The sequence below is a fragment of the Histomonas meleagridis genome (genome assembly GCF_020186115.1).
Source record: "Histomonas meleagridis strain 2922-C6/04-10x chromosome Unknown contig_1, whole genome shotgun sequence".
NCBI classification, from domain to species: Eukaryota; Parabasalia; order Tritrichomonadida; family Dientamoebidae; genus Histomonas; species Histomonas meleagridis.
The window spans coordinates 327,824-353,932 of NW_027150746.1; the positions used below are offsets into that span (position 1 = coordinate 327,824).

At 30.0% G+C, this 26,109-nt stretch overlaps 7 protein-coding genes across 7 annotated transcripts; 4 read left to right on the plus strand and 3 right to left on the minus strand.

Moving 5' to 3' along the window:
- Positions 1-1,885: 1,885 nt before the first annotated feature.
- Positions 1,886-3,247, plus strand: GO595_000099 (Transcriptional repressor tup12-related protein; the record flags this gene model as incomplete). The annotated part of the gene is made up of 1 exon (XM_067923621.1): positions 1,886-3,247. The coding sequence occupies one exon, from the start codon at positions 1,886-1,888 to the stop codon at positions 3,245-3,247; it is 1,362 nt and encodes a 453-aa protein (XP_067779554.1).
- A 3,159-nt stretch (positions 3,248-6,406) lies between these two features.
- GO595_000100 (DUF5057 domain-containing protein) lies at positions 6,407-8,155 on the plus strand (the record flags this gene model as incomplete). The annotated part of the gene is made up of 1 exon (XM_067912615.1): positions 6,407-8,155. One exon carries the CDS (start codon positions 6,407-6,409, stop codon positions 8,153-8,155), a length of 1,749 nt encoding a protein of 582 aa, XP_067779555.1.
- Positions 8,156-8,364: 209 nt separating this feature from the next.
- Positions 8,365-11,001, minus strand: GO595_000101 (protein phosphatase 2C; the record flags this gene model as incomplete). The annotated part of the gene is made up of 1 exon (XM_067912724.1): positions 8,365-11,001. The coding sequence occupies one exon, from the start codon at positions 10,999-11,001 to the stop codon at positions 8,365-8,367; it is 2,637 nt and encodes an 878-aa protein (XP_067779556.1).
- Positions 11,002-13,683: 2,682 nt separating this feature from the next.
- Positions 13,684-15,405, plus strand: GO595_000102 (TOG array regulator of axonemal microtubules protein 1; the record flags this gene model as incomplete). The annotated part of the gene is made up of 1 exon (XM_067912835.1): positions 13,684-15,405. One exon carries the CDS (start codon positions 13,684-13,686, stop codon positions 15,403-15,405), a length of 1,722 nt encoding a protein of 573 aa, XP_067779557.1.
- Positions 15,406-19,852: 4,447 nt separating this feature from the next.
- On the minus strand, positions 19,853-20,674 carry GO595_000103 (uncharacterized protein; the record flags this gene model as incomplete). Its single annotated transcript, XM_067912946.1, has 1 exon — positions 19,853-20,674. One exon carries the CDS (start codon positions 20,672-20,674, stop codon positions 19,853-19,855), a length of 822 nt encoding a protein of 273 aa, XP_067779558.1.
- Positions 20,675-21,861: 1,187 nt separating this feature from the next.
- On the minus strand, positions 21,862-22,902 carry GO595_000104 (TPR Domain containing protein; the record flags this gene model as incomplete). Its single annotated transcript, XM_067913057.1, has 1 exon — positions 21,862-22,902. One exon carries the CDS (start codon positions 22,900-22,902, stop codon positions 21,862-21,864), a length of 1,041 nt encoding a protein of 346 aa, XP_067779559.1.
- Positions 22,903-23,060: 158 nt separating this feature from the next.
- GO595_000105 (uncharacterized protein) lies at positions 23,061-23,986 on the plus strand (the record flags this gene model as incomplete). The annotated part of the gene is made up of 2 exons (XM_067913168.1): positions 23,061-23,223; positions 23,277-23,986. The coding sequence occupies 2 exons, from the start codon at positions 23,061-23,063 to the stop codon at positions 23,984-23,986; spliced, it is 873 nt and encodes a 290-aa protein (XP_067779560.1).
- Between the last annotated feature and the right edge of the window lie 2,123 nt (positions 23,987-26,109).

The window sequence follows — 26,109 nt, forward strand, 5'->3', positions numbered from 1 at the left end:
CTTGACGGTGGTGTTTTAGTCAACGAAATAACCAAGCCGATATCAAGTCCTCTGTCAGCCTCTGTAATAACGTAATCACCAACATGCAAATCCAAATTTGGAGGAATTGCAAATGTTGATACTCTACTTTGATGAAATTGAATAGAACAATAGTTATTTGGATATAATGAATTCTGGGCATTATATTCAAAATCAAATTGTTTTAATGGACTTCCATTACTAAAATAAAGAAAAGGAGAAGATGGAGCTGATTCAGAAAAATAATGTCCTGGTACATCTGGGAAATTGCTAAAACTTATGTTTTGATCATCTAATGGTGGTGAAAATTCACCAAATTCATCTCTTAATGAAGAAGGAAGTAAGCTGATACTATTATTAAATGGTTCGTCATCTAATTCGGTAAAGTAATTCCAAGAGTCTGTCATGATATTTGCAAAGTTTTCTCTGCGGTTTTCAATATCGATAGATTCAAATTTGAATGAATAAAAATTTAAGACAAATTTTTTAATTAGACATCCAACCAAACAAAATTACCATCTCTCGATCACTTTTTCATGAGGAGATAACCAAGAAAGAACAATATTGAACAAGAATTTTTGAGAAATTCAAAAAAAATTAGGTACTAATAAAAAGAATTTTCTTGCTAATGCATAAAAAATCCAATTATTTACTTGACCAAAAATTAAATTTAAATCTAATTTAAAAATTTAAATTCTCTTTTTGTAAAATCATTATATAATCATCAAATCATGAACCTTTTTGGATATTTTTTTTAATAAATTATTAAAACAAAATCAAAAACTAAAGCGATTCTTCCTGTAAAAAAGACGTCATAATTGCAACGATCAATTTTTATACAAAAATGGCAAACAAAAAATTCGTTGAACAACAAAAATCATTTGTTGTTATTTTCAATTATACTTCATTCCAGTTTTGTTGTTCGGAAGTATGAAGTTTCGAACAAAACTGTAACTTCAATTTTTTCAAAATAGAAGAATCAAATTCTTATGCATTATTAAAAAAAAGTTAATAATAATCCAAACAAAATATAGTTTCAAGTATAAGATGTGAACAACATTCTTTTAATCATTAACACTGGTTCCTATATCTATGCATTATTGCATTACATGCCATGAGTGGAACGTTCCCAGTTCCAACCAAAAATATTTAGTCAAATAATTCAATAAGTCATAATAACTTTTTCTATGATGTTAAAAAAGTTTTCAAAAAACGAACATCTGCAAAAGTGCCATCTAAAACCAAACCAGATCCTAAACCGTCAAAATTTTATTGTGCTTTCATGCATCTAGATTTGTTTCAAACCCAAATGACAAAATGAAATTGTCTTTTTGCATTTGAGCTTCGCCTTACTTCCGAGAGGCAAGAAATTAGGGTCCTTTTTTAAAAGATTATTTCATATCAACCCTAATCATGGTTTCTTTGAGAAACACTTTATATCAAAATACGTATGCGTCAGTAGGCCGCCGAAGAATTTTCTCGAATATGAATTTATGTTGATTTTTGTTTTTAATTTTTTTTTAATAAAAATTATATTCCAATAAGAAGAATGTCTAAATGCTGCCCATTTCTTATACAAAGCAACAAGGAGTATATACTCCCAAAAGCGTAGAAGCTATTCTTTAAAACTAGATTTCTTATCATTATAATAAAAATTCAATATTTTATTCACAAAAAGTTCAATTCCCCTCGTAAAGGGCAATAACCGCAAGCGAAGTTTGTGAAATTCAAACGACCATCACTTGCTCGCACAAAATTAGTACTTTTCATTCAATTTTTTTCTCTATTTTTTGTATAGTTTACTTTGTATTGAACGGAAGTGTTTGAGCAGCTTAAGACCGTTAAAACAAGAAAAGGCAAACAGCCCATGGACCCGCGATATCTTCCTGACATCAACCAGAAGGAATACGCAAGTGATATCACTGCTCGCTCTCGAAAGATCGAGAGCGCTTTCAATGATATTGAAAAGTCTGTGAATAATCTAAAAAATTCAGTCACTGTTCTTCGTCGTTGTAAGAACAAATGCATGATTCACTCTCACCAGTTTGAGAAAGATTTAAATCTCCTCACTGAGATGTATCATACATTAGAAGATAAATATAATGTCAAACCAAAGGAGGAAACTCCTTCTAACATAGAACAGAAACCCGACTTCCCACCTATGAAGAACAACGTTTTGGTCAAGGATCAAAAAAGCGACAATTTTCAAAAAATGCATTTAATTCATAACATTGAATGGAAGATGATTTCCCATTCCCAATATGTGACAAAGGGCAGTGTTAAACTTAGGTTTGCTTTTTTTGTTCCAGCTGTTCTTTGTTCTGTTCAATTTGATCCAAGTGGCAAAATGATTGCTTTTTCAGATGGTCGCAATCTTCATCTTATCTCTCCGCTGAATGGGGAGCTTCTTTTTTCACATGAGATTCCCCGTTCCCCTGATAAGAATGAATTATATACGCGAGTCATACGGTTTTCAAAAAATGGACAATACATTGCAGTTTCTTCCAAGTCCAATGAGATCTCCATCTTTTCTGTTGCCCAACAATCATTTATTGGCAATCTTAAAGATGCTCATCAAAGTGCAGTTTCCTCATTATTGTTTCTCAACGACAACATTACTTTACTCAGTGGCTCCTATGATGGTAATCTATGCATCTGGAACATCTCCACCATGCAACTTGTTAAGATGCTTCATCATGGATCTATTGAAAACGAAGGGAAACTTAACAAAGAAGGCGCGATTGTATCCATAGCGTCTAACAATGAGGAAAACTTTGTTGCAGTGGGCTTCATGAATGGATGGATTGGTCTTTACGACAAAGCTTTCAAGCAGCCCATGAATAAGTTCAAAGCGCATTCGGAATATCTCTTAAGCGTTGACGTCTTTCCTCAAAGCGACCAAATCATCTCCACGTCGCAAGACAAGACGGCGAAGATATGGCAAGTTCGAGGCGTCGCAACGTGCGAAAAGACATTCAGCGGACACATGGACTATTTGATAAGCGTAACATTCCCTTACAATAGTCCAAAGGTCGAATTACTGTTCACGGGATCGAAGGATGAGAACATTAAAGGGTGGGACGTGAAGACAGGTGAGAATTTGTTCACAATTGTCATTCATAAGAATACAATATTCGAACTACATCATCACCCGTTGGAAAACACTTTCGTGTCATGCTCAGGTGATGGATTAATATGCGTTTGGGATTATAATCTGAATCAATTGTAATTATTGGATAAAGTATATTGTTTAATCGTAACGTGTTAATGAATTATGTGTGAAGTGAATTTTATTTGAAATGTGTTGTGTGTAAAGTGTAATCACTCACTGTTTATTTCATATATTTAATATTATTTTGTGCTCATGCTTTAATAAAGTTTTCTTGGCAGAAATGTACATGCATATGAAAAATTTTATAATAGATACATTGTAATATATAAATAAATTAATGTTAATTAAGTGTTAATGAATTATGTGTGAAGTGAATTTTATTTGAATTGTGTTGTGTGTAAAGTGTAATCACTCACTGTTTATTTCATATATTTAATATTATTTTGTGCTCATGCTTTAATAAAGTTTTCTTTAATTAAATAAATTAATGTAAATTATAATGAATTGTGTACAAAATAAATTTTATTTGAAATGAGTTGTGCATACAAAATCATTACACAATAGAAAATGAATTTTATTCCATTTATAATAATGTGGAATTCTTCATAAGTAAAATTTTCCGAAAATTAATGCTATCCAGTTGGAAAAGTTTTTAATGAAACATTTATAATTTCAACTGCTTTTGCATGTGCAAGAGCATTTTATGCGTGTACTCATTTAGGAACTATTTTAATATATGAAAATGTCAACAAAATCGATTTTGGTTAAAGTTATATACATTTGTGTAAATTCTTCATAAAAAATATGGAAGCAATTTTGCAAAAAATTCTTTATAAACATTAATATACTTTATAGTAAATATTGCTACAAGAAATTCTCGAAACATTTGTTCAAATATCATGAAATCACAAATCGTCAAATTTTAGAAAATTCTTTTTTTTAATCCATGTTCTATCTATGAAAACTATGCAATATTTAGTAAATTGGCACTGGATATTTTTGAAAAATATATTTCAAAATTAATTCTTTAATTTTTTCTAACCGTAAAAGTGGTCTGCTTGCATTTTTAAATTTTAGAAAGTGTGAATCTTTTGGTTTAACACCTTTTGTAATATTTGAAACAATTAAATTTTTTGTTGAAGAGTGTTGGGATTATGTGATACATGAAATATCCAGGATGTTCTGATTAAAGAGTTCTGGGAATTCATTGGAACAGAACTTATCAATTTTAACGTTCGCATATATTGGTTTAATGTAAAAATGTTTTGACCACATCCACTTTTTGAATCCAATGCTTTTCGAAAAGTGCACAAATGTTTTTACTTTTTCTTTCGTTACTTGTGGGCAATTTTAGGAAATTGGCATATTTTTGAACGAATTTTGATCGGGTGAATGAAATTGTGTAAATTTTGAACGCAAGTTTCAAAAACAATATTGAAAATTGCAATAGATCTCAATATTCTTTCATTTCATTTAAATCTCTTCCTGTATTCCCAAAATCTTATATGCTTTTTATCTTGACTTTCTTGGCTCGATCTATAGATTTAGAACTGTCAGCAACTGCTAATTTATCTTATGCCTATAGACGAGGAGGGACATACTTAGAATGGACAAATATCAAAGATCAAGATATCTATTATAAACTTTATCAAAAAAGCAAAGATTCTAATGGTGTTTGGTCTGATTGGAAACAATGCAGCACATATAATAAAGGATCAAAGATCAAAGTGTTGAACATCTATCCAAGTCAGTTTGATGGAACAAATGGAACAAAAGCGATCAATGCCAGTATTTATGAAACGTATAAAGTTTATTTTAAATTTACTAATGAAACACAAGAAAGGGAGTTACCTAAGTCAGCATCACTCAAATTATGGATGGAAGGAGGAACACTTATAGAAAACGGTGTAAAAACAAAAAATCGAAGGATTTGGAATAGATCCTGATACAAATCTTCAAATAATATTTGTAGATATAATATCTATTAATGATTTTGAAACTAATATAACAGTAGATAAAAGTTTCATATATAACTATGATGTTATATTTTTTGGAACATGGGATGGCAGTGCTGGATATTCCATCAAAACAAAAACAGCTCAAGATGTAATTTATGAATATCTCAAAAAAGGCTATAGTGTTTTTGCAGGTCATGATTGTCTTACACGAATTTTTGTTGAAAAATATCTATCGAGAGGTTTACTTGTGCTTAGAGATTTATTTGGTATTTTATCAGATTATTCAGATTTTAAATATGATAATAATTATGTTAATTATACAACATTTGTATCAGACGAAATATCTATACAACGGAAAGGTTTATTAACTAATTATCCATATGAGATTGGTGATATTGGAAGAATTTTAAAAGTTCCACGAACACATACATATTATCATGCAGCTACTGGCGATGTTTGGATATCATTGAATAATGAAGGAGTTCATGAAGATAAAAATGGTTTAAAACATAATTTTTATCTTACAACAAAAGATAATACAGCTGTTATTCAAACAGGTCATAGTAATTGTGAAGCAAGTGAAGATGAACGAAAAATTATTGCTAACACAATATATTATTTAAAACAACGAACATATGATAATTATACAGAAGATCATTCATCACAAGACATAACACCACCAAAAATCACAGATATTAAATATGATTTAGATAAATTGAAAGTTAAATTTAATGCTGAAGATTTTTGGTTCAGATTATAAATTTTTAGTTGAAGCACATTCTTTGATAAATGATAAGATTTTTTACTCGATCTAATGAAGTTGATGTTAACGTTAAAACAGGTATTGATCATTATAAATATGTAATTACATCAGAAAAAAGAGGTATCATATAAGGATTTAATATATAAAACACTTGAAACAACAATTCCAATCACAATTGAAGATATACAAAATGAAAAGTATTTTCATGTTGCTGCAATTGATAGAGCAGGTAACATTGGAGATATTTCGACAATAAAACTTCAAGATAAAATAAAACTTACAGTAAAATATGAAGACGATTGTGTTATATTAAACTGGACTGGTTTTAATGAAACTCAGAACATTTATTATACTGTTTACTCATCCAGTGATGATGGTACAAATTGGAAACCGATAAGTTCATTTGATTACAATACTACACAAGACATTAAAGTTCTCAATGTCTATCCTCAAAAACTAAATAATACAATTGCTTCAGATATTCCTAATGTAACTTACATGTATGCTGATGGTACGAATCAAACAACTTATCTTTCCGCTGCATTAAAAGTTTGGATGGAAGGAGGCAGTTACGAGTATTCCGGTGAAAATTATACATTTGAACCATATGGATTAAATCCTTATACAGGCAAACAAATCATTCATGTCACGCCAAAGGTGACAAAGGAATTTGATGAAATGACACTTGATGAAATGAAAGAATATGATGTAATTTTCTTTGGGACATGGGATTCTAATGGTGGTCAATTTATTAGTAACGAATCTGTTCAACGTGTTAGTGAATATATTGATCTTGGATATGGTGTTCTCTTAGGTCATGATGTTGTTGGTTCAAGTTATGGTAGAGAAATTGGACTTGGACAAATAGCAGATAAATTTGGAATATTACTTGGAACTATAGATTGTGTTCTTTCCTCGTGTTCTAATGGAGACCTTCCATATAAATGGCGTTATTATTCAAATGAAACTAAAGTTACAAAATCTGGTTTTCTTACACAATTCCCATATCAACTTGATCAGAATAGTAATTTTTCTATTCCACTTACGCATACATGTGAAAATGCTGCATTTGGTGATGTATGGATGGAACTTGGTTCTGAATTAAGTCCAAACTATGAATCTAATTTTAGTGCACCTATAAATTATGAATGGAATCTTTCTGGATACTCTGAACCTCGGCATGGTAATCCATATTATTACTTAACAACATATCGGAATACCGCTATGATTCAAACAGGCCATAGTGGTTGTGGTTCCACAGAAGTTGAACGTAAAATTCTTGCAAATACAATTTATTATTTATTCCAACGAACATCGTATCAGTTTTCATATGATAATTCTGCCAAAGATACGAAAGCACCATCTAAACCAACAATCACAAGAATTGAAGGCGAAAGATCAGTTACAATATCTGCAGAAGATCCAGAAGTAAAATATTTATATAAAGTTATCGGAATTACATTTGATGGGAATCATGAATATCAATCAGATGATATTGAATTCTATTTTCCTACTGGTATTAGTGAATATTATTATGTTGTAGATAATAATTCTGATACTGTTATATCATCTGATACTGCAAATCTTCAAAAGACATCCGAAAATGAAATCAAAGATATAATCAATGAAAATGTATATGTTCATGTTGCTGCAATTGATAAATCAGGAAATATAGGAGAAACAGAACATTATTTCATAAGAGAGGATCCAACAAATACATATTCACAATCGGATACATATTCACAATCAAATACGTTTTCTCAAAGTAATACATATTCTCAATCGAATACATATTCACAGTCAAATACATTCATTGGTTCTAATACATATACAAATTTATATTCAAATACATTTACAGTTTCATTTAATAGCGTTATCACATTTTCATTTTCATTAATTTTAACGAGTTTTATAACAGTTACTGAAACGATTACAATGATTTCACGTATTGTAATTTCATATAATCACCAAGAAGCCACTTATATATCATATGTTTTTTATGATTACTCAAAGTTATTTTATTCAACAAATTATGTATTTTATTCTGCTTTCTACACAATGTTTCAGTCAACTGAAAATTTATCTAACAGTATATCTAAAGGTGAATTAATTGCAGTTGTATGTTGTTCAGTTGCAGTTCTTTTGATTATTGTTGGAATTATAGTATTCGTTATAAATCGCAGAAAGAAAGTGAAACTTCAATCTCGTGAAAGTAGTCATGAACAAAATGAAGAATATATAAACGAGAGTGTTGGAAACGAAATCAAATCATTTATTATAAATGATAATGATCAATGGCTATAACATTGTGCAAATTAATTTCCTTTAAATTGTTTTTAAAAAAAAAGTTTGTTTTCTTTTTTAATATTATTTTGAATGTTTTATATTTTTTTCAGTTGAATAATTTGGTCAATTACACGAAAATATAATTTGTGATATTTCATCGACTTATTTCACATAAAAATTAATAATTATGCAAAAAATAATTAACAAGTTTGTGATAGTAACAATATTTATTGATATTCGTTAAGGTTCGTTAATGATAAATAACGCAGATCCGGTGAATTTGGTTGAAAGTCCTCATGATACGAGTTCTTGAGTATCACTCCTTCGCACACAAATGGAGATGAAGGTTGGAAGTCTGGAATTTCGTCATCTGATTCTTCCGAATTTTTAAATTCGCTAACGTCGGACTCCTCTTCTCTCCTTCCGAAGAGGTCCACAGTTATCACTGATATGTTATCCTGTGAATAATTTGAGAATGCGTGATCTCTGACCTGATATGCTAATTCCAAAGAATCTTTAACTTTCCTTGAAATCAATCCAATTTGTTCATTAGTAAGTACGTCGAACACTCCATCACATCCTATCACTATAAAGCGGTCATCTTCTGATACTTCATATTCATGAATCTCTGGTGCCGGAATATTACCTGGAATTTCATAGTCACCCATAGATCTTGATGGCCCTAAGATTCCATGTAGTCTCATGTTTTCGACTCTACCTCCAGCGAAATGTATCCTTTCGAACTCTTGTCGCGCTGTCGGTTTATGGTCTATCGTCGAATATGTCACTTTCCCACTTTTTGAGAGAACGATAATTCTTGAATCACCAACATGAGCGGTTATTAGCTTCTTTCCATTAAACAAAGCTATAGCTAAGGTTGCACCACCTTTAAACCCTTTCCTACTTAATGCGTGATCCAATTCATGCACCATTAAAGCAATTGATTTTTGTGAAAATTTCAATTCTGTTTCTGCGAACTTATTCACGAAAGATGAACAAAAAATAGCTGTTCTAGATCCTCCATGTCCATCAAACAAAGCATACATATCAATATCACCTCTTAAGTTGGTTCTAATAGCGACTGAATCTTCCATATTTTCTCTTGCTCCCATCATTTCAGCCAATGATAGCCAAGGCTTTAAGTTCAAACAATGTATAAAAGGATCATCAAACGCAGGGTCTACCTTTGAAACCAGGATTTGGTTAACCGTTGTCACTTTTCGTATAACCACGTTTGTATTTGTCAAATCGAGAATTGAAAGATTTGAATACTTGTATGTGTTAACGTTCTCCTCCAACGGGTTATTTGACAATCGTAAAATTCGAAGTTTTGGCATTGCAGGCGTTTGTTGCAAGTGTTTAATTTTATTACAAGACAAATCCAATTCATCCAATTCAGGGAAGCATAAGCTATTATTCGGTAATTCATTAATTTTATTCCCTGATAAATATAAATTTGTTATTGTTGGAGGTAAATTTGAAGGAAAAGAATTTAATTTATTATTTGATAAATTTAATATTTTTATACATTTTAATTTTGGTATTGTCTTAAGTTTATTACCAGCTGCATCCAAAACAGTTAAATTGGAATTATGTGATATCGAATCAGGTAAACTTTTTAACATACAAAATGATATATATAATTGAGTTAATGATGAAGGTAATGATGGAATGTTTTTGATTTTGTTGTTAGTTAAGACAAGTGTCGTTAATGAACTTGTCATATGTTGTGGTAATGATGTAAGACAATTATTGTTTAAGAATAATTCAGTAATATGTGAGAATCGTGTGAAGAAGTTTTGTGGTAATTTCTTGATTTTATTGTTACTAAGATCTAATGATACAAGATTATGATTAAGTTTATCAACTTCTATCTCTGTGATCTCATTATATGAAAAGAAATAATTTTTGATACTTGTGTTTTGTAAGTTTGGTATCGAGTTAAGTCGACAAAAACCACAAAAACATGTCGATAATAATGGCATTGGTGATGCATCAAAACTTTCCACTGGGTTAAAATCAAAAAAGAAATTCGTAAGAGAAGATGGAAGTTTCGGTATATGCTCTATTTCATTGTGTGAGATATCTAATACTTTTAAATTAACAAAGGTTATGATGTTTTCAGGTAAAGTCTTGATTTTGTTGGAACTGATGTTGACATCTTCAATATTCAGAGGGACGATGGGAAACTCAGTCAAAAAGTTGTCGGAAACATCAAGAACTTTAAGCGATGGTGCGAATTTGCTCATGTTCGGTAATGTCTTAAGACGATTTTTGGAGATATTAAGGAACTCAAGGTTAGGAAAGCTGATTTCTTCAGATATGATTTCAATACTTGTAAGGACTAATGATAATCTTTTAAGATTTGGAAAACCATATTTGAGTTCATGAAGATAATTAAAATCATATGCGAGATTGTTAAGTGTTGGAGGTAGTTCTGGGATATTTGTAAAAAGATTATGACCAATATCTAATTCTTCAATATTGGTTTCCGATATTTTAATTTCACGAAGCCTGTTAGAAAATAGATTTAATTTCTTGAGTTTCTTGTTTTGTAAAATTTCAACGGGAAATTCTCCAAGACAATTAGAAGAAATGTCAAGACATTCTAAATTGGTATAAGAAACAATAGATTTTACCATTTGAGGATAAATAATGTTGAGGCCGTTCATTGATATATTGAGTTCACGAAGATTTGGTAGTTGTAATGGTAAACGTTGGATCTTATTTCGCTTTAATACTAACTTTTGACAATTACTGTGGGACTTCAATGCACGCTCTGGAACGAATGTCAAATTGTGGCTGCTAAGGTTAACTGTGTATTTTTTCGGGATGTCGAGAGAAGAAGAAACATTCCCACCCATTTGAAAACCGTTTTTTAATATTGAAATTTCAGAGGTATCAAAATCTCAATGAGGAAGAAATTGACAACTTTTGTATGAAGAACGGTGAAATGATACAATTGAATATATTTTAATCGTAACTGTGATTCAAAAATTTCCTTCTGGAAGCCGATCAAGAAAAACGGTTATCGTTCCTAGGATACGTTAATTCGTGATTTATAAACGTTTCCTCCAATGGAGGGAGAATACACTCGCTTCGAGAATGAGAGCGAAGAGATAAACACACAAAGTCAACCTCATGGAAATAGCGAAAATGAAATTGTGATTTCAAACAAATTTGTTCCATGGACTCCAATGTGGCTTTCTATTATTACTGGTATATTGGCAATTTTCTTCCTTTTGTACACAATTTTGGTTCAAGCTATACCAAATTCACAATATAAAAAAGCTAAATCGAAATATCCTAATGCAACATTTCTTGTTGTTCCAGCGGAATACGATGCCGTTCATTATATAACTGGACTTTCTCTTGTTTTACTTTTTTCTTTTGTTTGCAGTACACGCTTCATTAATTATTCATGTCCTCAAAGCATCTTTGTTCTCACTCTTTTCTTTTCTCTTACAAATATAGGAATTTACTGCTTTTCAATTACCACAATGTGTGATGCTGTTAAAATTGGATTAAATCCACATACAAATTATTCATCATATCTATCTTCTATCAATCAAATGATATCTGAAAATCCTTCAATGGTGTTTACTTCTTCTGGAAGTTATAGTTATGATTCAAATACATTTGAGTGTGTAATTAATAGATATTCATACCGTGCTAATTTTTCAAATGATTCAACAATCATCAATGATTTTGGTGAGGATTCTTTCTTTTCCAAAGTTTTTCTTTCTGTAAATTGGTCCGAAACAGCGAAAAATTACTTTGATGGAATTAGTGAAATGTTAAATGAAATGATTCCAAAAGAATTTAACGGAAATGAAATAAATTGGAAACTAGAAAAACAGAATCAAATTAAAAGTTACATCGATATTACATTAGTCGAAAAAAAGATTAATTCTAAAATTTCGAGAAAAACAGGAATTACAATGATAGCATTAATGTCTGGAATTGGCTATGCTTATAGAGTCGCATCGGTTCCAATATTTGAGCAAGAAATAATCAAAAATAATGTGCAATTGGTTGTGAATAAGATTCCTAATGTTGAAGATGAATTTTGGTATAATTTTCAACAATCTTTAAAGTGCTTCGAGTTAAATTAATATTTGTTTCCTGTAAAACAGATCAAATGTTAACATATTAAAACATATTACGTTTAAAATGTTTGAAGAAATAAAATTTTTATTTTATTATAAACCAAAACATCAGTTAATTTTTCTGTCTCTGTATAAAATTTAGATATGAAGAATAAGAATTTTTACACCTTTCGATTAATTTTCCCGTATTTTTGCCACCTTATTTTATTATCAATATTGATGATAAATTTGAATCTTTCGAAGTATGGAAAGGAACGACAATCGATGGGTGCCTGCCATTTCCAACTCAATTTTTACACGAACAAATAAATTTAGTAAATCAAATACATATACACAGTCAAATACATTTCGTAAATTAAATACAAATTCGCAATCAAATACATTTAATCCTTCATTACAATTTGATTTAACATTATACATTCCATTGTTTATATTAATTCATTTTCTATTGCAAACACAGTTACTGAAAAACTTTTCATAACGAATACAAAAACACTTTCTATGATTAATCAAGAATATACACAATTAGACACACAAATTTCTTATTATGATTCAATTCCAAATTCAGTTGAAACTATTGGAAATTATTCATTTTATTGTTGTTATGATTTAGAAACAGTTAACTTAGGTAATAATATAAAAACAATCAATAGCTATGCGTCCAGTGAATGTTCATTTTCAAATATCGTAATTACAAATTCTGTTATATTAATTATAAATTATGTATTTTCATGTTGCACATTGAAAGCAATTATACTTGGGGACAATGTTGAAACAATTAAAAATTATACGTTTGAAGAATGTTCAATTGTAAATATTGTAATTCCAAATTCTGTAACATCAATTGGGAATTCTGTATTTGCTTATTGTTCCTATTTAGAAACTATTCATGAATTTATAAGCAAAATTGAACTGCCTGTATTTATACAAATTGTTGATATCCTTATTTGCTATTATATACTCTTATTTTGCTTAAATGCACAATACATGTATATATTCAAAATGCAATTTCAAAAATTGATTAGCCAATTGTGTTGCAATTTTGGCATTATATGCTAAGAATATCTCATCAAATTTTGTAAATGAAGTAACTGTACAGTTGATCAATGATCAAAATTTGGATAATAAAAAATCATTTAGAAATAAATACATCAAAGTAAGCAATAAAAAGTTATTTGAAAATATTTTTATTTTTTCAGCAATGAAAAATTTGTCGTTCAATCTTTCTGATAATCAAATGTCCTAATTTCAAATTTTATTAACATTAAAACAGTTTTAAACCCCAAGTTCAAACATCTGTTTGAAGTAACTTTTTCAAGTAAACGGCCATTAATTGCACGTTAAGTATTCCATTGTCACTTTTCGAACGACAGCCGAGACCAAATGAAACCGAACAACATCCTAAAAGAGATAAAGGAGCATCATTCTAATTTTTTAATGTCATCAGGTAACGCTTTGGCATTTTTAGAATTTCTTAATTCTGTTGATTTATCATCGACTGAAGTTTCAATTGCAGCTGTTTCTTCTTTAATCGACATGGTTTTATATGACAACATATCCTTACCTGAAAATTTGGTTTCGTTTGTTGATTGTTTTTCAACAATTATTCAAAATCAAGATGAAATTGTTAGTCGGTCTTGTCTCAGCATTATCTCACTCATTAGCAATCAAGGGTTTCTTAAAGCTGTTTTCAAAGAGCTAATGCTTGTTTTTAATAGTTGGAATGATAGAGCCAAAGAAATCTTCCTATCATTTTCCTTTTCATTTCATCATCCAAACATTAGTGAATGGGAGGTATTTATACCATTTGCAGAGAAAGCGTCCAAAAGTAATGATGAATTACTTGCATCGACTGCCAGTGATTTTCTATTTTATCTCCGTAATGAAGACCAAGACGAAGACCAGCCAAAGGCCATTATGAAGCTTTATGCCAGCATTGATTTTGACAAGCAAAAAGTTGATCTTAAATCAGCTTCTTCAAAACGGTCGACCGAAACGAGCTTCAAGTCAACTTCGAATGAAACCAACGTCAGACCCTCCATGAAAGAGACAAACTCCAAATCAAGTTCCAAATCTACAAGTTTCAAATCATCCTCCTCCAAAGAATCCAATCTTAAATTTCCATCATCCAATGAATATTCCGAATATCCGGACTTAGATGACGGCGACTTATACAATGCCGAGCCACCCAAATCCAAATTCCAATTGCGAAGTTCCATTCGAAGTTTTTCGCCTTCAGTTTCATCATATGATTATGAAGAAGAAGAGAAACCCAAAGTCAAGAAGCAAGCGTTATCGCAACGTTCTACTCCCAAATCTCCTCTTAAGCAGAAAGAACAAACATCATTGCGTACTCCAACGACAACTAAAAACATTCGACGCGAAGAAACATATTCAGCGACAGCGTCAACTCCACAACGGACATTATCAAAGCCAAAAATTCGAACTCGGCCTAATACACTTGTTAATGAAGAACAACTTCAACTTAAGAAGAGCAAGAAAACGAATTCGACACCAAACATCACAGAACTCATTCCATTACTTAAGAGCAAAGATTGGGAGAAACAAAACACAGCGATCGAGTCAATGTCCAAACTATTGGTCACAGATCCATTACAATTCACTCCTAATTGTAAAGACATATGGTTAGATCTCTTAGACATTATAACATCTCCGCGCACTATCTTAGCGAATAACTCGTTACAATTTGCGTGCGATTTATACAAAGAGTTCTCCAATGTGTTATGTCCTCAAACATCACAATTCATATCGACGTGTTTAACATTAAGTTGTAATAGTCACCAATTCATTGCGGATGGTGCTACAGCATTGTTATTCACAATAGCGGAGAATAGTCCGCGAAATAGAGTCATTAAGTCATTCATTAATGGATGCTCGCATAGGAATTCTATCGCAAGAGGTAAAGCAATACAATGCATAACAATTGTGATGGATGATAAAGGGAATGTGGATGATAAGGAGCTAAGGCTGTTGATTAAATCAATCGCACCGTTACTAAGAGATACATTGATGGAAACAAGAGAAGCAGCAAAAAGAGCTCTGAAGAAGCTGTCGGAGGACGAAAGGTTCCTACAGATTGCAAAGGTCGTGTTCAATAACATACAGGACTTCAACGAGATGAGGAAAATGATCGAATAGCAGCAATGAGTTGGACATGTGATGTGTAAATTATGTGTTAGAGCTGCGTAAAAAGTAATTATTTATTTATTCGCTTTTTGATGGTAATTTAATAGCATTAAATAAGTGAAATTCATTTTTTGTGTTTCAGACAAAAAAGCAATTGATTAAATAATATGATTTGGTTTAGCGCCAAAAGAGGTTGAACCGGGTATCTGTTGGATATATGTTATTTCTTACAATATGTTAACATTAAACCTAACGGACGATAATACAGGTTTTTTATCGAAGTGAACGGTTTCACGATTGGGATCTCAATTTTTCAAAAAAAATTGCAATTTTTTGCCAAAATAAAATTTTCAAACTTTTTGTAATAAAATTTGTTTGACTTTTGTCAGTTAATTTGTTATCAAATAACCGCACAAATGTGCACAAAAAAGGAAGCAAAATGCTTCTTCAAGAATCTAGAAAAAATCAAAAAGACAATCACAAACTTGATGACAATCAACCTTGTTTCTCTTTTCTTGTCATTTTTTTAGTTTTTATTGATGCAAATGAAATTGATTTCATTGTAAGATATGAAAATAATCATGTATTACTGAATTGGTCAAAATATCAATCAAGCCAAGATTTAATATATACAGTTCATTCGCAAAGACATGGGTTAAACTGGAAACCAATCAGTTTATTTGATTTAAGCATCAAAAAATGTGTTAAAGTACTTAATGTATAGGGTGTTCCACCCCTACCGTAGTATCTCTTTATATAGAATAGATACAATAATATTTATTATATAAATAAAAACACTAAATTTAATGGGGTTTGTTTTTTATTTAAAAATAATTTTTGTCAAGTCTATCATTAACTAATAATCGATTTTTCTTTAATTGAATGCAAAAAATGACGTTTAAAATTTTTACCCCTCCATTATGGAGCTTGATCAAAAATCAATCACAATATATCTCGCGATGAAGGGAATGTCAGCAAAAGCGATTCATACCGAAATGGAGATCATATTGGGCGAAGAATGTATTTAATATTCAACAGTATGTAAATACCTCAGACAAAGAAGTTTTAATCAAACAATGTCACCTAACATTAGTGAACCGATTACCCCTATTGACGAAAATGTTGATTTATAGATTTGGGAAATTTTAGATAAATTTCCATATGCTTCAATAAGACAAATAGCTAAGTTAACAGAGATTCCAAACACTACTGTATATAGGCATCTTACTGAAAAGCTTGGCTATGAAAATAAACTTTTAAAGTGGGTTCCACATTTACTGACGGAAGATATTAAAAAACAAAGAGTCACTAAATCAATTCAACTTTTAAAGTATTAGAGATTGCAAGACATAACAGTTATAAATATTTTATAACAGGTGACGAGTCCTGGTTTTATTATGATTATTATTATGTTCGACAATGGATACCACGAGGAACACCACGAGGTACAATAAGCAAAAGGACTATTACGCAAAAAAAAGTAATGTTGACGGTTTTTTGGAATCCTCACGGATTTATTGTTATTGACTTTCTTTCAAAGGGAGAAACATTTAATTCACAATATTATGTAAAATATATTTTATCAAAACTTTCCAAAAAGAATGGTACAAATCCTAAAAATGACACAAGAAAAATCACTGTACATGCCGACAATGCAAAACCGCATACGTCGAGATTCACAACTTTATATATGGACTCCAACAAGCTCAAAAGGGCACCTCATCCCCCCTACTCCCCAGATATAGCTCCTTCAGACTTTTTGAAAAAGTGACTTCAATATTATTAAATATACCGAAAGAAACTTTGCAAAGCGTTTTTGACGAATGGGAAAAAAGACTTAAAAAAGTTATCGAAACAAATGGAGAGTATATTTAATAAACATTTCATTTTTATAAATAAATATAAAAAAACTTAAAAAATGAGTGAGATACTACAGTTGGGGTGGAACACCCTATATATCCAAACACTGGTACTGAGGTTAATTTTATATATAGCACGCAATCACCAAGTAGTACACTTCCACTTTCAGCTATTTTTAAACTTTGGATTGAAGGAGGTTATTATATTGATAATGGTGTAAATTATAGTTTCGAAGGATTAGGAAGAAATTTCGATACACAAGAAGAAATTATAAGTGTTACGTCAATCTCAAATAGTGATTTTGAATCAATGAGTTTAGAAACTATGATAAATTATGATATTATTGTTTTTGGTTTTATGGATCAGGGTGGCGGACCTTATTCCCAACCGTATAGCGAAACAGTTCAATGTGTTTCGCAATATATTGATCTTGGATATGGTGTTTTATTTGGTCATGATGTTGTTGGGTTTTTTTATGGCAACTTATTTGGGTATGGAAAAATTACAGATAAATTTGGAATTAAGCTTGGAACAGAACCATGTCTCGTTTATGGTTATTGTTCACAAGGTTCAGTAAGTTCAAATTGGAATCATTATTCAAATGAAATCAAAGTTACACAACGTGGTTTAGTTACTGATTATCCATATCACATTCCATCAGGTGTTTTACCAATAAATTTAACACACACGAATTCAAATGCTGCATTTGGTGATGTTTGGGCTGAATTAGGTGAATTTGATAGTTTTACTTATGGAAATTTTACAGAAATAGAATCATATTCATGGGAACTTGACGGATATTCAGAATTAAGATATGGGAATCCGCATTATTATTTAACAACATATATAAACACTGCAATGATTCAAACAGGGCATACATTAGCAAGTGCAACATTATATGAAAGACAACTTCTTGTGAATACTATTTGTTATTTATATCAACATGCATCACTTCAATATTCATATGATAATTCTGTTAAACCATTAAAACTCAATCCACCGAATATCAAAAGAATTTCAGGAGAAAGAACAATTGAAATCAACACTGATAATAAGTATGAAACAGAAATTATTAATTATAAAGTTGTTGGTAAAATATTATATGAAAATGTGTATGAATCGTCACCAGTTCAATTCAATCTTACAACATATGTAAAAGAATATTATTACATTATTGATGAAAATGCGAACACGAATATCACAAAAGACAACATAAAAGGAATTCAAACAACAAATGGAATTATCAGGAATATTAAAGATGGTGATCTTTATATTCATGTAGCATCAATTGATAATTATGGAGTTTTAAGTGAGACATCGCATTTCTTTTTAGCGAAGGAACCATCAACGTTAACATTTACAGAATCAAATACATTCACTAAATTGAGTTCGTTTCCATTATTTACTTCATTGTCACATTCATTTATTGTTTCATATTCAAATTCATTTACCGAAACAATATTTTATAAAAGTTTTATTATAAGTTCTTTGACATTAACAAAAATTGATTCGACATATATTTATGTTAATATATTTAGTAATTCATATGAATATGCAATTATTTTATATTCGACATATATCAAATTATATTCAGGATTTTATACTGTTTATCAATATAATGAAAAAGATATCCAAAACATTAATGAAACAAATTATATTATTATTATTTGTATTTGCATTGTAATTGTGATAGTTATTTTAATTATTATAATTTTAGTTATTTATATTAAACATAAACATCAGAAGAATACTTCTATAGAAAAAGATAGTGATGATATAAAAGAAGGAGATATTTCATCAATTAACAATTTCTCAGCTGGACTCACGCCAACTAATACAGAAGAAGATCCATTTGCTAAAGATTTTGAGGATGATAAAAAATTTTATTCATATTTAATATTAGAAAACAATCACATTTTGTTTACATAATGCGAGTATAAAACATTTAATTATATTATTCCGGACCTCATTAAAGAATAATATTAATAATCATGCTTAAACGTATAATATTTATAATTTATTTAAGTTATAATTAGCAAAATTTCAAGATGTAATTTTTGAGTTCAGCTCGCACATTTCTATTTTTTTGTTAAATCAAATAAAAAAATTTATTCGAAAATTTTAGCTTTCTATATTCCCTTATAAAAGATTCATTATTATAATTCTGATGGAATTTTAATAAGATAAATTCCCTTAGTATTTTGATTTTATTAAACACGATCTTCTTGTGATACAATTTTGCGCGTTTTGACTTTTGGCGTTGCTAATTATAATGTTTCAACAGAATAACAAATTTAATAATGCTTTATATATGTAAATTCAGTATTTTAAATGGAAACAGCAAATTTCATTGTATTATAAAATTATTTTTAATTATTTTATTGAAACTTTTCATTTCGAATATTTGGAATAAATATCACGAAAATATTAATTACTTTTCATGTTATGTTGACTTCGTATAGGAAAACGTGTAAATGATTTATGATAAAATTTTTTGCAATTTATTTGTGACTCTGTTTCACTATGATAAAATTTCAACAAAATCACTACACAAAGAATAACTTATTTAGAATAGATAAATATATGATTACATTACAATTTATTCTATACCGATGTCTGATGAATCGGCAAATTCGTATTCTTCTGTCGTTTGCTTGAGCTCAAATGGAAGTGAAAGTACAGTATCATCTTCACTTACAGGATCTCTGGTTTCCTTGTTATGTCTTTCTGGTTTTGCTATATGATTATCTTCACTTTCACTGTAAAGAAAAGAAATTGCTTTTGTAATGCTGGTGATTGCATTTATGATATCATTTTTCATGTTTGGCCCTTCTTGTATTCTTATTCCAATTGAGCCTAATTTGCGTGATATCGCTCTGGCAAGCTTCAAATCTGGTATTTTTGCGTCTTCTTCTGTTTGATAAAATGAAAAATAATCAACACCAAATTGTTGGGAAAGTTCATAAAATTCTTCATCTGTGGGAACTTTGCCGGTGAGCTCCCATCCTTTGTTGATAAGTTCTTTTGCAATTGGTGGGTATTTCGATGCTTCAATTCTTTCAAATGCTTTAATAGTAACATCATTGACAACAGAAAGACCTTGGCCAATTGCTATTAGTAAAGAAACTCTCATATACTTTTTTGTGGAGAGAGGTGTCTCAAGATATGATATTTCACGTAAATTTTTTTGTTTTGATATCCCAGTTAAAAATTCTAGCTTAGAATCATTAGCAATAACTTTTATAAGGTTTGGTTGAGGTTCAAGTTGTTCTAAGGATTTTATTGATGTTCCAGAAATGTCTAAAATTCTTAAATCTGGCTGCTTTCCTAAGGTTTCAAGTGAATCAATTTGTAGATCTTTCAGACAAATTAATCCATCCTTTGGCTGAATTGCTCTGTTTTCAGTTTTGCAGCCTTCCATTTACACTATTGGGGTGCCCCAAACAAAAATGGAAAAAGAAACAACAGAAAATCAATATACTTATTTTTGGTACAAAAGAAAATCTAATTTTTCTGTTTTCAGAGTCGATCTTAACCCTTACTTTTTTTCAAATATGGAATCAATCATTAGACATATTATGAATCATTTAAAATTAAATCGAACACCTTCATTTTATATTGAAAAGGATGGAACTGGTTCAACTGTAAAAGCTGATGGTATAACGGAGATTAGAAATAAACAAGTAATAATTGTTGAAAATGGAATGACACCATCAAGATGTTCTCCAGGGTTTATGAAGGAACACCGAAACATTGAAATTGTTGATAAGCTTTTTGCGTCATGGAATGACCTTATTGCTAAACTGAAAAAAAATAATCCACAAAATAGCGATACACCAATTCATGTTTTATTTGATTCAAATGGTGATTTTACCCCACGCTTCTTCGATGTTGCAAAAGAATTTGGTATTTCCGAAAGTTAAAACTTACATTATTAAGAATTCATAAACAAATGTTAACACATACTAAATTTTAATATATATTTTAATGTTAAAAAACAAGATTATAGACAATAAAAAGAAATGGGTAATTAAATTTTTAAATACACATATATAGATTGGAATGCATTTTTTTCTAACCCCATGTTTTTTTTGGTGATCTCTTTATATAATATTTAGGAGAGCAACTTGATTTTTGCTGGGGTTTTTCAATTAACATGAAGGAATTATATTCCTCTAAATCATTTTCATTTATCGAAAAAGAGTTATTTGCTGAGTATGCATCAATAGTTTGAAACAAGTAGCTAATTTCATTTTTTAATTCATCTATTTTATCTTCCGTTGTAATACTATTTTTTGCTTGGCTTTGGAATAAATCAGTACTATCGAGTTCGTGAATTGTCATCGTTTTTGACCTGCCATATGATCTTTTTGGGGAGTCTTTTGAATGGCTTGAAAAAAGGGAGCTCATGTTTTCGCTTTGTTTTTAAAGTTCTCCAACACCAAAAAAATAAATAAATGACGATAACAACAATTCAATAATTTATATATGATAAAGTATTGAATATTGAACTTTATAAACTTCAGTTTGCTTATAAAAAATGTTTATAAATAGTTTTTATTTTAAGTAAATTCGTTTTATTTCATTCACTCCGATTCAATACATTTATTATTTTTTTGTTTGCTGTTTACCTTTTTTTCTTTGTCTTTCTTCATACTGCTGTACTTTACTTGTTTCGTAAACTGTTTTTCTTGCTTTTTCTGGCGTTTGTGTCTTCGTCGTTGATGCCCCTGAACTTTTATCCTTTCGAATCGTATTCTGTGTCTTTGCTCTTGATTTTGTAGCACTTTCTTTGCTTCCTCCTTGTTGATACCAAAACGCGCCTCTTTGGTCCAAATAGACAAGTGCCTCTTTCACAAGCGATGATATCTTTTCATCCTCTTTTTTGCCAAAGTTTTCGGCTCCGCTACTGATTGATGCTTCGATTTCATCTTGAAGCTCAAGGAGGTAATCATAATCAAGTTGAAGTTCGCCAAGAAATTGCTTTTTGTCTTCTGTAACAGTAAGAGGAGCAACTTTTTCCGGTAAAAGTTCTGCTGTTTTCGCAAGTTTTTGTTCATCGATTTCTTGTCGTGGAGCTGATCGATCTCGGGTCCCAATTGTCTTACGTTGATGCGTGACAGTGAAGTTTGGATTTGCTTGGAAGAGTTCTTGGCCATTAATGGAATCAAGAATGGCTGATCTGCATTTGATGACGCCATCACGAAATGCAGATATGTCTTTGCGAATAAAAAGACCACGTTGGAAGAAGACAAGTGCAAATTCAAACTCGCCCATTGAGAAATAAGCTTCAGCTTTGGTAAGAATTGCTTTGGGATTTTTTTCGTTATCTTTTAGAACAGCATCAACATCACGAATGGCATCCTCTGGTTGACCAACTTGAATATAACAGTTAGCACGATCAATTAATATGTTAGGATCTTCTTTTTGCATTTCCATTGCTTGGGTAAATGCATCAATTGCACGATGATATTCTTTGGCTTTATAAAGTGTACCACCTTCTGAAACAAGAGCTTTATATTTAAGGTTTTTAACTTCTTCGGATGATATTGGTTTCCCTGTTTTCTTTTTTGTAATTGTTACTACTTCACCTGTTTCTTCGTCGACCTTTTTAATTGTTTGATCTTTTCCAAGAAGCTTTGCTGTCATTTGGAGACGAAGGTTGTATGCTGTGTTTGTGTTGAAGGTAGTCATTTATTTCCTAAATAACGTATTTAGACCGTTTATATTGGGGTGGTGCAAAAATAATTTCATATCACATACCACAACCCATGAATGAAAAAAGTTCTGCAATCATTATCAAACATATGAACTTAAACTGGGATGAAATGTGGATTCGAAAGAACTTTTCACGTTTTGGTACAATAGTTAATATTGATATACCAATTCATAGAAATGGTAAGAAAAAAGGATTTGGCTTTGTCGAATATTCGAAAGAAGATGAGGCAAAAGCAGCATTAGAAGAGTTAAGTATTTTTATTTTTTAACTTCAGGTAATGGAACGATTGATAATCAAACCATAGCGGTTGAACCCTTTAATACAATTGATACATACAGGTATAGCGATGAAGAGTTTTCAGATTATGACGATAATGGTGGTAAAGAAAAGGCAGCCTATATCAAAATTCCAAGAAGAGATATTTCGGGTAAATACAACAACATTCCACGTCCTTCTACACCACCAGATCTTCCTCCAATGCCACCGCCTCAAGCGCCTCCAATTGAGCTTCTTTACTCACAAAATCAAGAGGAAGAAAAACCGCCCAAAGAAGAATCAACAGAAGAAAGCAAAGAAACAAAGCGAAAAAAGGAAGATTCCAAACGCAAGAAAGGAAGCCGCGATTCCAGGGATGATAAGGGAAGCCGAAGTTCGAGATACGAAAGAGATAAAGAATCACGAAGAGATCGCGAAGACAGAGAGTCACGAAGGGATAGAGAGGAAAGGGAATCCCGAAGAGACCGTGAAGACAGAGAATCGCGAAGAGATCGAGATCGCGATGATCGCGATTCAAGGAGAAACAGACGCGACCGCGACCGAGAAAGCGACCGATCTAAAGAATCGCGCTCTCATGGCGATAGGCACAAGGAGCGAAAAGATGTCGACTGGAGCGAAAAGAAAGACAAGGAAAAAGAGCGCGAAAGGAGGCACGAGCGCGAAAGGAGCCGCGAAAGGTCGAGATCTCCACCGAGGCGCGTCAGAGGAGAATTTTCAGGTCGACATCACAGAGATTGAATTTAGTGATTTGCATAATAAATTTGAGAAATTGTGTGAAATGGTATATATAAGTTACAAAATCTTTTAAGGTATTATTAAAAAGATGTAAGAAATTAAAAGAAATTTTAATAACTCAGAGCGTGCATAAAAAAATGCTGTTTTAAATATATTGAATAATTTCCAAATATTAACTCACAACACCATAATATAAAAAATTTATAGTGAATAAAGCAGAAAAATATCTTTTACATTAATATCAATTCCTTTTTGTGCAATAAGTAATTTAACTATTTCTATATAATCATACCAAGATGCTATCATAAGTGCTGTTCTAAATAATTTAAATAATTCCCAGATATTATTATGAAACAAAAAACAATTAAAATAAATTTCAAATAACACAAATAAAAAATTTGATCATTTATATTAATTCCTTCTTTTTCAAGAAGTAATTTAACGATTGTTATATGACCTTTTGAAGATGCTATCATAAGGGGTGTCCAAAATATTTAAAATAATTTCCAAATATAATTTTGAAACATCAAATTATTATTATAAATTACATTTTTATAATTAATATTTATATCTTTTTGTGCAAGAAATAATTTGACAATTTCAAGGTGATTACTTCTAATTGCAATTGTAAGTGATGTTTCATAATTTTTTAAATATTTCTATGAAATCCAAAATTTTTAAAACATATATTAAATAAACAAAACAAATCATTGGGGCATTGACATTAATATTTTTATGTGCAAGAAGCAATTTAACTACTTCAATGTAACCTAAATCAGATGCAGCCATAATTGGTGTATAAAATATATTATATAATTTTCGAATATTACATTGAATTACCAAATAAGTTAAAAATAAATAAATACTTACTGTATTAACATCGATATCTTTACGTTTATAAAGTAACTTAACATAATTTACGAAATTTTTTTTTGTTGCCATCATAAGTGCTGTACGAAATTATTCAAATAATTTCTGAATATTATTTTTAAATAAAAAATTCCTAAAAAAAAATATTGAATAAAACAAATAAAAATTCATAATATTGATATTAATTTCTTTTTGCGTAAGGCAGAATTTGACTAATTTTGTGTTTCTATTATAAATTGCCTTTTTAAGTTCAAGGCCAAAAAAGTATATTAAATTCCATGTTTAAAGAAAAAATATCAAATTATTAAAATAATATTTAAATAAAAGAAAATATCTTTTATATCAATATCTATTTTTTCACGTTTTGTAATGAATTTATATATTTCAGAACAATTTTTCTTTAGCCATAAAATCATTGATACTTCATATTCAAATTTAATCATTTTTTGATTGTATAAATATTTGAAAAGTTCTTTATTTCTTGATCTGATAGAAGAATACAAAATATTTTTCACATGCGTTTTAGTCTATTTTAAAAAATAATCAGCAAGAAAAATATTTCCTGTTATTATAGATTCTTTTATACATTCCTTATCAATTCTCATTCCTTCTTTTATTAAAAATGCTAAAATTTCAAAGTTATAATATCTAATACATATTTTTCCTAATTTATATATATTAATAACTTTGTAACTTTTATTTTCATAAAGATAATGAAAAATATCATTACGATGAAACATAATTGCTGTTTCATATGAATCTTCAAATGATGAATGATTTTGTTCACATAAATGAATTCCCTCTAATTTCCACTTGCAACTGCATATTTACTTGTATCTTCTATTTCAGCGCAATTTATAAGTAAATGACGAAAACATTTAACTGATCCAAAAAATGCTGTATATTCAATTAATGAAACACCTTTTTTATTAATAAAATCACATCTTTCATTAAGTGATGGTTCAATAATTTGATTGAAATCAAAATTTGTTTGTGATGATATTTCTTGAAGTTTTCCTATTTCATCATTTCGAATTATTTTTGCAATATCATTTGGATTATATCCTTCTTTAACATATTGTTTATGAAGTTCCCAATCAATTGCTGATCGTTTTTTATAATTTTCCAAATATATATATATATAAATATATAAATGAATAAAAATATAGGCCATCATTAAGGTATTCATAGTAATCTTCATCATCAGAGTAGTCATCATCAAAGTTATTTACATCAAAGTAATCAGAGGAAGTTAT